Source organism: Sinocyclocheilus anshuiensis, unplaced genomic scaffold, assembly GCF_001515605.1.
Source record: "Sinocyclocheilus anshuiensis isolate Anshui unplaced genomic scaffold, SAMN03320099.WGS_v1.1 scaffold343, whole genome shotgun sequence".
NCBI lineage: Eukaryota > Metazoa > Chordata > Actinopteri > Cypriniformes > Cyprinidae > Sinocyclocheilus > Sinocyclocheilus anshuiensis.
In genome coordinates, this window is record NW_015549598.1 from 1,629,775 (window position 1) to 1,640,506 (window position 10,732).

General features: G+C 34.5%; 1 protein-coding gene across 2 annotated transcripts in view; it reads left to right on the plus strand.

Moving 5' to 3' along the window:
- Nucleotides 1–244: 244 nt before the first annotated feature.
- Nucleotides 245–10,732, plus strand: part of LOC107658631 (scavenger receptor class B member 1-like) — a 14,537-nt gene continuing 4,049 nt past the window's right edge. The window contains exons 1-10 of one of the 2 annotated variants that reach the window (XM_016447254.1): nt 245–626; nt 1,574–1,734; nt 3,433–3,574; nt 3,652–3,855; nt 3,962–4,057; nt 5,107–5,222; nt 5,317–5,483; nt 5,971–6,089; nt 8,695–8,768; nt 8,927–8,978. In XM_016447254.1, coding sequence (XP_016302740.1) covers nt 507–626; nt 1,574–1,734; nt 3,433–3,574; nt 3,652–3,855; nt 3,962–4,057; nt 5,107–5,222; nt 5,317–5,483; nt 5,971–6,089; nt 8,695–8,768; nt 8,927–8,978 — 1,251 coding nt within the window. In that variant the 5' untranslated portion in view covers nt 245–506. The remainder of the gene's footprint in view (nt 627–1,573; nt 1,735–3,432; nt 3,575–3,651; nt 3,856–3,961; nt 4,058–5,106; nt 5,223–5,316; nt 5,484–5,970; nt 6,090–8,694; nt 8,769–8,926; nt 8,979–10,732) is intronic. The other variant, XM_016447253.1, reaches the window with a different exon arrangement.

A 10,732-nucleotide genomic window follows, 5' to 3' on the forward strand; every position in this document is an offset into this window, starting at 1 on the left:
TACTTTACTAGTTACTTGAAAAAAAGTAATCTGATTACGTAACTCGCGTTACTTGTAATGCGTTACCCCCAACACTGACTGTATGTACGTATTGTAAACTTTGCTTTTAAATTGTGCCAAATAAAATAAAGTGACTTAATAGGCCTAGATTAGATTTTCTAAATAGTTTCTTATCCTTCATGGTGTGAGGCGTGTGTAACTACATTACCCAGAAGTCTCTGGTTTATAGGTGGTGCGTAAACATGGTAATCAAACAGCAAGAGCGCTATAAAACCTGCAGAATTAGAGAGCCGGACTTTAACATCACTCATCAGCTGTACTGTACATGATCATAAAGTCAGCAGAGCATTGATAACTCAATGGCCAGAGTTTTATGGCTTTATCTTGTAGAAGTGATAGTTTGTTCAGCCGTCACGCTTTGAGTTCCCTGCGCTTTCCAGAGGAAATCACTTTATTGTTCTCAAAGCTCCGCGTTTGTTTGTGAAGTGAACTGTGTGAAAATAAGGATGGCGGTGTCTAAGTCTACATTATCAATCGTTTTTATAGTTCTGGGAGGTTTGGCGGTTTTATTCGGGACTGTGCTGGTGTTTGTCGGACCTATTATAATAGACGATCAAATAGTGAAGGTAAGTCATACACCTGACAGGTGCACAAAACGCTCGAATGAACCATATTTGCATTTTAAAATAACATAAAGCTACAAAAACACGTGCTTTAGTGTCGACCAGCCTTGAACTGAGCTCGATATGACTTTCTGTAGTTGTCTTGTGCATTTAAAAAAACATAAATAGGAACGACCATTAAGTTATCTAACTTAATAACTAAGTTAGCCTATATTAATAATAGATAATAATAAAAGCCTACATAAAATAGTTGTGGTAGTCGTAGATTGTCAAATGTGTGCGTAATCAACCACACTGATAATGACACCTTTGTTTCATTCTTCCACTCAGTTTTGTTTTATTTTTAATTTATGTATTGTTTTAAATTTCAGAATTAGGCATTTTGTAAATGCTATGTAGTCTTGTATTTTACCTTGGTGTCACTTGCAACTCTTACCGATTTTACTACATGCATCACAGTTTCTACAAAAATATTAAGATCTGTTTTCACCATAGATGATAATAATAAATGTTTTTGAGCAGCAAATCAGCATATTAGAATGATTTCTGAAGGATCATGTGACACTGAAGACTGGAGTAATGATGCAGAAAATTCAGCTTTGCATCACAGGAATAAATTACAGTTTAAAATATATTAACATAGGAAACGTTTCTTTTAAGTTCTAATAATATATCACAATATTACTGCTTTTACTGTAACTTGATCAAATAAATGCAACCTTGGTGAGCATTTCAAAAACTTTTGAACTGAGATCTAAATTCAAGGGACTTTTTATCACTTTTTTTTTTTTTTTTTTTTGATATTTTGATAAATATTCAATGTTGTCTCTCAAAAAGCCATAAATCTGCATTTAATAATTAAATCTAAAGATGAGGTTTTAAGTTAAGCTATTTTAAATACATCATTTCACACTTTGGCCACTAACCATCTTCACATCATATCTTCACAGAATGTAGAGATTAACCCGAGCAACGGACTCTCCTACACTATGTGGAAGGACATCCCAGTTCCCTTCTTTATGTCTGTATATTTCTTTCATATTGTCAATCCTAATGAAACCCTAAACGGAGAAAAGCCCATGGTGGTACAGAGGGGGCCGTATGTGTACCGGTAAGAATTGTGTTCCCTTTTTTTTCCCCTTTTTACTTTAAACCAGACAGAATGTATTTTGAAAAGTTCTGTGCAAATCACTTGATCACACTTGTCTGGACATATAATGTTTGTGGATGTTCAGACCTGTAAGTCAAAGGCCTGTGACACTGAAGTTCATGGTAGGTTAGCCTGCATGCCCCTGGGCAGGTTTGCATGTGGTCAGTTGTCCAGGCAGGACCACCATAAAGTCTGTTTTCTTCCCTTTAGGAAATAAAGTATCCATCCTGGAGTGATTTGTAAAGAAATAACTTTGCACAATAAAACTGGGTTTGTTTGCACTGGTCAGTATGAATCTAAAAGCATTCTTCTTGTCCATATAACCTGCCCTAACATGATGTAATATCTCTTTCTTGGACTCATGTGACCTTTAGCACAAAAAGGTTTGTCTGCAGTAGATGTTCGATCTGGATCTGGGTCTGTCTGGTGGCCTTAACCTTACCCGAAGGACTGAAAAAATAATATGTATAAAAACTGCATATAAAATAGATACAAAATATATTCCTTGACAAAGATCAAGGAATAGACTAATTAAATATTATTATATTTTTTTGAACAAGGATATGCATTTGTGTTGGGAGTTTTACATTTAAAAGACAGTTGCAGTATTTTCCATAGTCATGACTTCCACAGCTATGAGCCAAGACACCGTAATTTATTTTTATGATTTATTTGATTTTTTTTGGTGTGGATTCACTTATTGTTATTTTTTTATTTTCTTTATTCTCTAACCGGAATCTGTCCAGTTTTTATTATTAGAGAGGAACTGTGATCCTACCCTGGAGCCATGCATACTAGAGCATTGCACTAAAACAGACACAGTGCTGGAACTGAATGAGAATGAGGACGCTCCATACTATCCAGAATTAAAATAATAAGATTTATTATAAGATCATTTTGAAAACCCAAATTTATTAGCACAACATATTTTATTATTTTATTTTTATGCTTCATTTTATTTTGTTGCACCACATATTTTATTTTTATAATATTTTATAAATATCTTTTAACTTATAAGAATTCAGAATTAAAATAAGAAGATTCCTCATAAGACAATTTTGAAAGCCCAAATTTATTAGCCCAACATATTTTTATTTTATTTTATGTTGTACAGCATATTTAATACATATTTATATCATATTTTATTTTAAAAGTATCAGTAGTGCCTTTTTAACTTCTAAGAATTTAGAATTAAAAGAATAATATTTCTTATAAGATCCCAAATTTATTAGCACATTTTTTATTCTATTTTATGTTTGAACAACATATTATATCATGTAATATTTTACTGTATTAATATCAGTCGTGTTTTTTAATGTCTATGTTCATAAGTTGTATTTCTTGTATGTAGAGTATACTTCTGTTGGCATGTTGTTTTAGGCCCGTGGTTTTATCATTGGTTGTTAAATGTGCTTTCATTTCCTCCGTCATAGTTGTGTGGCTTCCTTTTTAAGACAAGGCACATGAAACAAATCATGTGCTTGCTTGCAATCTGAGCGGGGGGCTGCCAGTCTTTTTGTGTGACTTTCTAACGCGCTGACCGAGAATCTCACAGTTGTTCCTCAAAAAGCTGAATTTTGCTGTGTTAGGGTAACATTGCTGCAAATCAGCTGGCTAAATGTCACACTTTTCTGTTGACGTGACTCGTATTTGTTTCAGTGAAAACCGCTGGAAGGACAACATCACATTCCATGACAACCACACAGTCTCGTATAGGGAATATCGGCAGTATTTCTTTGAGGAGAGCATGTCTGTGGGAGATGAATCCGACGTGGTCACCATCCCTAACATGCTAGTACTGGTGAGAATTCAGGACTGTATATTTAGCCCACTATGAAAAGCAATTGAAAGAACTTGGTTTTTCATTCACGGTTTCAGGGCGCATCAGTAATGATGGAGAATATGCCCCTTCCTGTACTCTTGCTGCTCAGCACCGCGTTCAAGTCCTTCAACGAAGGACCTTTCTTGACAAAGCCAGTTGGAGAACTCATGTGGGGCTACGACAGCAAGTTGGTGGACTTCCTGAACAAATACCTCCCTGGAATGCTCCCAACCAGCGGGAAGTTTGGCTTGTTTGCAGAGGTGGGTGTTTTCTGGGTCTTGTTACAGGAGCTTCGTCAGTGGTGATGAGTAGTTTTGTGGTTTTTAGCCTCATTGATTTTCTTGTTTTGTTTCGCTCCATATATAGTTTAACAACTCCAACACTGGACAGTTCACTGTCTTCACCGGTCAAGACGACATCCGGAAAGTTCATATGGTGGACTCTTGGGATGGCCTGAAAAGCGTAAGCCAAATGTTTTTTGAGACCATCGTAAAACAAAAAAACACTTCAGTAGCTCCGTTCCAAAACATTAGTTAGCTACCTATATAGACAGCATTCTAGGGCCAGAAACTTACACTGTGCATGAATACCTTGCATTCTCAAAATGTGTCAGAATGCAGGTTATATTGCAATGTAAGTATACGCTGCATATGTTGCATTGCCAGAAGGGTTATAGTGGGCAGCAGTGGCAGTTGGCAATCCCAGATTGTTTTGCAAAGAAACATATTTAATAAAATACTATATGAATATGTAATTTTAGCTAGTACTTACACATGCAATATATGTAAATATGTATATGTACATTTTACACAATAAAAATAAGTAAATCACACAATTTTAAAAGTCTTTTATGCTCACCAAGGCTGCATTTATTTGATCGAAATTCTTTTTCTAATTTTTCTTTACATTTTTTTTTTCACTTTTCTTTTACCATATTTCTTTTTATTTTTTAATTATTTTGCTTTTTTTTGCTTTTATTTTTTTCTTTTTCCATTTGTCTTTCACCTTTTTTCTTTTCTCTTTTCCTTTCTTTTTTTCTCTTTTCTTTTCGTTTCTTTTCATCCCTTTTAATTTTTCAGTAAAAACGGTAATATTAGGAAATATGAATACAGTTTAAAATAAATGTTTCTATTTTAATTGATTTTAAATTGTCATTTATTTCTGTTGTGGAAAAGCTGAATTTTCAGCATCGTTACTCTAATCCTCAGTGTCTGTGAAGATTAAAAAAATAAAATAAAAATGGACTTTTAATCAATATTTGTTTACGTTATTTATTTTCTTTAGAGTATCATGCTGTTAGCGTAGTGGCAAGTGAGCATTAAAAAAAAGTGCCCGTTGTTTCTCTCATGCGGAATGATATTTGTGAGTTGCTGTTTATTAAGATTGTTCCATTTAAGTTACTAAAAGTTGTCTTGGATTTGATGCTGCCGATGTAGGAGATCAGACCTTGTGGTGTTGCATAAAGATAGTGATATCATGCTATATGTAAAGGATCTTTGTTTAATCTGCAGGTGGATTACTGGAGGTCTGAACAGTGTAACCAGATCAATGGTACAGCGGGTCAGATGTGGCCTCCGTTCATGACTAAAGAGTCGACGATGCCCTTCTATAGCCCTGATGCGTGCAGGTGAACACCCACACTTATACCCTCTATAAGATAGCAAGTTTTAATGACTCTGCGGGTTCTAAGGGCTTGTTTTGTGGCAATTCTCTAAACTCAGGTCCATGGAGCTGGTGTACCAAAGGCCAGGCGTGTCGCGCGGGATTCCTGTGTTCCGCTTCGTGGCTCCAAAGACTCTTTTTGCCAACGGTACAGATTATCCTCCCAATGAGGGCTTCTGTCCATGTCGACAGTCCGGCCTTCTCAACGTCAGCACCTGCAGACACAGTGAGTCTCTAGTATTTTTCTTTTTCTTTCTTTTCTTCCCAAGTTTCTCTTTTTCTTTGATTTCATTTCTTTTCTTTTGTTACCTTTTCTTTTTTCCTTTGCTAATTTTTCCTTTATTTTATTTTTTCTCTTTTTTCCTCTCTTTTCTTTAACCCTATATCTTTTATTTTTCTTAATTTCTTTTCTTTTTTTTTTCTTTCACCCTTTTCTTCTCTAATCTCTAATTTCTCTTTTTGTTTTCATTTTTTCTTTTATTTCATTTCTTTTTCTTTTATCTTTTTCTTTCTTTTTCTTTTTTCTCTTCTATCCCTTTTTATCCCCTTTTTTTCTCGTCTTTAATCTTTTTATTTTTCTTAAGTTTTTGCTTTTTCGCTTTTGTTATTTTTAACCTTATTTGTCTTTTTTTTTGCTTTTCTGTTCTTTATTTATTTTTTTCCTTTTTCTCTGTCATTCACCTTTTTTCTTTTCTTTTTTTCTCCTGTCACAGATTCCCCTGTGTTTATCTCCCATCCGCACTTTTTTGAGGCTGATCCTGTCCTCTTGGACACTGTCAATGGATTGAGCCCAAATGAAGAAGAACATGGGCTTTTCATCGATATCCACCCGGTAAGAAAACCAGGCACACAGAAACACATACTGTAACCTGTAGCATTATTATTGGGAACTACTCCATATAATTAGGTGGACATTTCTAGTATGTCTAGTCTTTCTGGAAATAAAATTCTATTAAAAAAATATATATAATGTATTATATATACATTATAAATGTATTATATAATATAACGTGTAGTTATTTTTTGTACAACTTTTATAATAATTCATAACAAAATTTAAAAAACAATATTTGTTACATAATTTTTACTTCAAGAAGGCAAACGAATAACAACTGGTGGTATGTTTCTTTCTCGTCTGGTGACTGAGCAAGTTTGAAGCTTATCTCTCAAGGTCATTGATTATCGGTTGTCATGGCTCAAAAAACCTAATATCTTTATCTCTGAAATTAGCCATGAATGTGAAATTGATCCTTATATCTTTTATCTAAATTTGTTGCATAAACATCTGCTTTTATTTAGCTTTAAAAGATGTACCAGCAGGTTTTGCCCATTGCTGTGTTCTGTGTTTGGCGTCCACACTTCCTCTAATTGTGACTAAGATTGCATGCTTGTGGTTGTTATGAAAATCAGTGTTTCAACTTTGTCACTGGTTTGATAATGAGATTATGTTGCTCATTACTGCCATTAAACCATTACAAAATCTGATAAGCTAATTGGAAATGATGGGCATCGTGACCTTTATGATGTTTGTATAGCTTTCAGCAACTTAATGACCCATTATAAACAAGATTCTAAAGGTATGGTCTTTTTACATGATTAATGACTGACTAAAGGTTTTCTGATGACATATTTTAGATTTAAACCTTTGTGTTTAATTCAGTAGTGCTGTGGTTTATAGGGGGTTAAACATAGCTGGAAATCTGGCATTTGCCATTTTGATTTTAGTTGGTTAGCTAATTTGGTAGTAGTGAGCATTTATCACTTTGCTGGTGTTAGATGTGAAACTCCTGATGTCTGCATCCGTGGGCCTTTTGCCACACATGTAGTTTGATAAGACAAACTCCACTTTATGACTTCTGATTAGCTGGAGATACAGACGCAGCTTTACATCGCTAAACTGAACAGAATTGCACAATCCTGACACACTTCTTGGCCTGCTATTCGTCCGGTTGCAAAACCCGATGGTTATCTTGTTGTACTGCCTTCATCTGTTTTCATGCTTGCGTTTGTCGTCAATGAACAATGTTTTTCTGAAAGTGCTGCGGGACATGCAAACAGCCTTGGCTTGGTTTGAATGTCTGGGATGAATTGACGGCATGAAACCTGATTAGCTCCAGAGTGTTTGGATGCTCGGATCCATTACTAAGTTGCCACGAAAGCCCTTCGGATTCAGTGTTTTCTGCAGAAACAAATGCATTTTTTGCCCTCTCATAGTTCAGAACTAGGCCTTCATTGAATCTACACCCTCAAAATAATGGATTCAATAGAGAGCAGTGCAGTTTAGTTCGACTGTGTCTAAATCAATTCAGCACATTTTTTTTTTTTCCTATTATTTTTCAAGATTCTGTCTGGGCCGAGTCATAACTTTCTTTGTTTGTGGTGTTATTAGCCTTTTTCATCAATATTTAATTTAAGATTTAGTGTTTGATAACTTTATTCAATTTCTGTGTTTCCTACTTGCTGAAGGGCACGTGTAGCTAAATAAGACATTTATTATAATGGGTTTATGTGTTTTAAGTTCGCATAAATTAGACATTATTTTAAGTTGTCTAATAAATGTTCAAATTGATAGCTCTCAATTATGCTGTAATGTTGAATGACTAGTCAATGGTTAAATATTAGGGGGAAAAAAACATTTTATAGAGACATCAGCAGTATTAGTATCAATGATACATACTGGCCTTCAGTCATAAAAAAAAAAGATGCCATTATACAAATATTAAAAATATACTCTCTTTATGTCGTTTGTACATTAATTTGAAGATTGAATGTGAAATTATTGCAATGTAAAAGTATTTTTAAAATCTTTAAAGTTAGGTGGGATTAATCCCGATTAATTTGAGAAAACATTTGCGATTTAATTAATTTTTTTTTAATCAATTGACTTGACAGACTGGAGTAATGATGCGGAAAATTCAGCTTTGATCACTGGAATAAATTACATTTTACAATATATTCAAATAGAAAACAGTTTTTAAAAATTGAAATATTATTTCACAGTATTACTGTTTTTCTGTATTTTTGATCAAATAAATTCAGCCATAAATAACATTTGGATGGTAGTGTGTGTTTTATATTCATGGGAAAATGTTTAAATGATACTTTTACATTTGATCTTCATCCAGGCTTGGGTTTCAGGGATTCTAAGAGACATTTATGGATATTTTAGTTTATTTACTCATTCATATTCTGTGTAACTTCTATTATGTGTTCTATTATGTCCAAAAAATGCACCTTGATCTATATAAAATCAAGTTTATAAAGGGAATGAACTGAAAAAGTATGTTAGCTAAATCACTACTCCAGTAATACTTCAAGTTTAAAGATATTTTAGTGTAGAAGCAAAGAGCTTAATTCTCTTCCTGAGTGAATTAAATCCGATCTGTATCATACAGTCTCTGTTGGAACGTGTTTTCATTGAAAATTTTGTATTACAGGAGACTGGAGTGCCAATGAACGTTTCCATTCGGCTGCAGCTCAACCTGCTCATCAAGAGGGTATTTGGCATCTCGTAAGTACAGCACTAATACAGTAGGTCAACAGTCACAAATATCTGTGTCTGTTCTGAGGTCCAATCACACAGAACTCCAGCTGTTGTGAAACGTGTTTGTTTTTGACGACAGCTCTGTTCTTTACAGTGACTCATTTCTGTGTGTTTGCTCGTTTCAGAGAAACAGGAAAGATAGCTGAAGTGGTGATGCCCATGATCTGGTTTGAAGAGGTAAGAGTGAGTTACAAAAAGAAACCAATGGCACAAAATATCTCATGATGTCTAAATAAAAAGTTTCCAAACAAATGTTAAAATGGCTGAAATGTGCCAAAATATAGCATTTTTCCAATTGGAGTCATTTACAAGTTCAAATTCTCAAATTCACTTAAATTTAAAAGACCCTTAATATTCAGTCACTTTATCAGTTTTACAACACTGATACTATTGGATGAGTACAAAGCTAAATTGAGCTGGATAATGACTAATGTATTTTGTAGCGCTGATTTATAGCGGAATCAAATTTGTTTCGTAATGAATAATGCAACATTCACACTAGCCACGTTTACATGGACACTTTTTGTTTCAATCAGAATGAAATCATTCCGATGAATCCGAACGTAGTGTTTACATGAACGCTAAATAAAGTGATCAGGTTGATGTGCGCAATTATCTGTCACAAGCTTCAAATCAGATTTAATCTTTTGACATGCACGCACTGCACAAATATACAGAGTTTCCTGCTGTTTTTGCATACTAATCATCCTCCTTTTCTTTGTTTTAAAAAGCAGACTTAATATTTGTCTATTTCGGGTCCTAATTAGGAGATGGCAAGCACATGAAGCTTTGTGCAATGATGCTTTTATTAATCAAGAAGTAAAAACGGCCATTCCTGAACCCAAAACAGTACATCTACAGATGAGAGTTCGAAGAAAGCACTTGTGGCACAACGTTATCCTGCACCACTTCACAGACGACGAGTGGAAAGAAAATTTTAGATCGACACGTCAGTCATTTATAATATTCAACAACAACATCGGCTCGTTCCGTGCGTCATGCGTCATTATGCCATTTCTACGTCATTGCACATGCACAAAACTTTTCAGTTTTCAATCCAATCAAGTGTTTACATGTACATTGAACCAAATTGAATCAACACTGAACTAAATTGACTGAATAATGACACCTTTTTTGTTTTTGTTTTTAGAGCTGCTTCACAGCTGAAATTGTATTTGTTTCATAGCTGAAGAACTTTAATAAAGCGTATAGTGTTAGTTCTGGCTGGTCATGTGAGTCAAGCTTGCATCAGCTGACTCTCAGCTGTTCCATATCTACTAGGGGTGGAATGGTACACAGATGTCACGGTTCGGGGGTCACGGTTCGATACGATTTCGGTACAACAGGAAAAAAAAACATCTACTATGCTCGGTTTCTTTTCGTTTATTTTGAACAGACAGTAGTACAAATTAATGTTGTTAAATGTGAAAATACTAAATATTATTACATTGTTATATATATATATATATATATATATATATAAAATCTGCAGTACATATATACATACAAGGAATAAATTCTTGAAATATATTTGATTTAGTTTACAGATAAACAAGGGAAAAAAACAGTGCGACACAGCTGGTATAAGGAAACAGTTGAAGTGATCGTGCCGGCACGCGCACACACACACACACACACACACATACAAAACACATCAGTTCGAGCATTGCTAACTTGACAGCGCAGTTGGTGCTTTATCAGAATAAAATACAGTGAACCAAACACCAGCGCTCCCGCCTCTGTGTCACCGTTGGAACGCGACTGAAGTACAAAGCCTATAATTTACATATTAAATAATAGTTTAGCATTCAGATACGTTACATCGCAAATATGAAAATATTATGGAATATTTGGATTAGTACCGAATGAGAGAGGTCGGATACACGAGCACAAAGCTCCATTTCGCAAACAGTTGAGTGCACAAGCCTTTA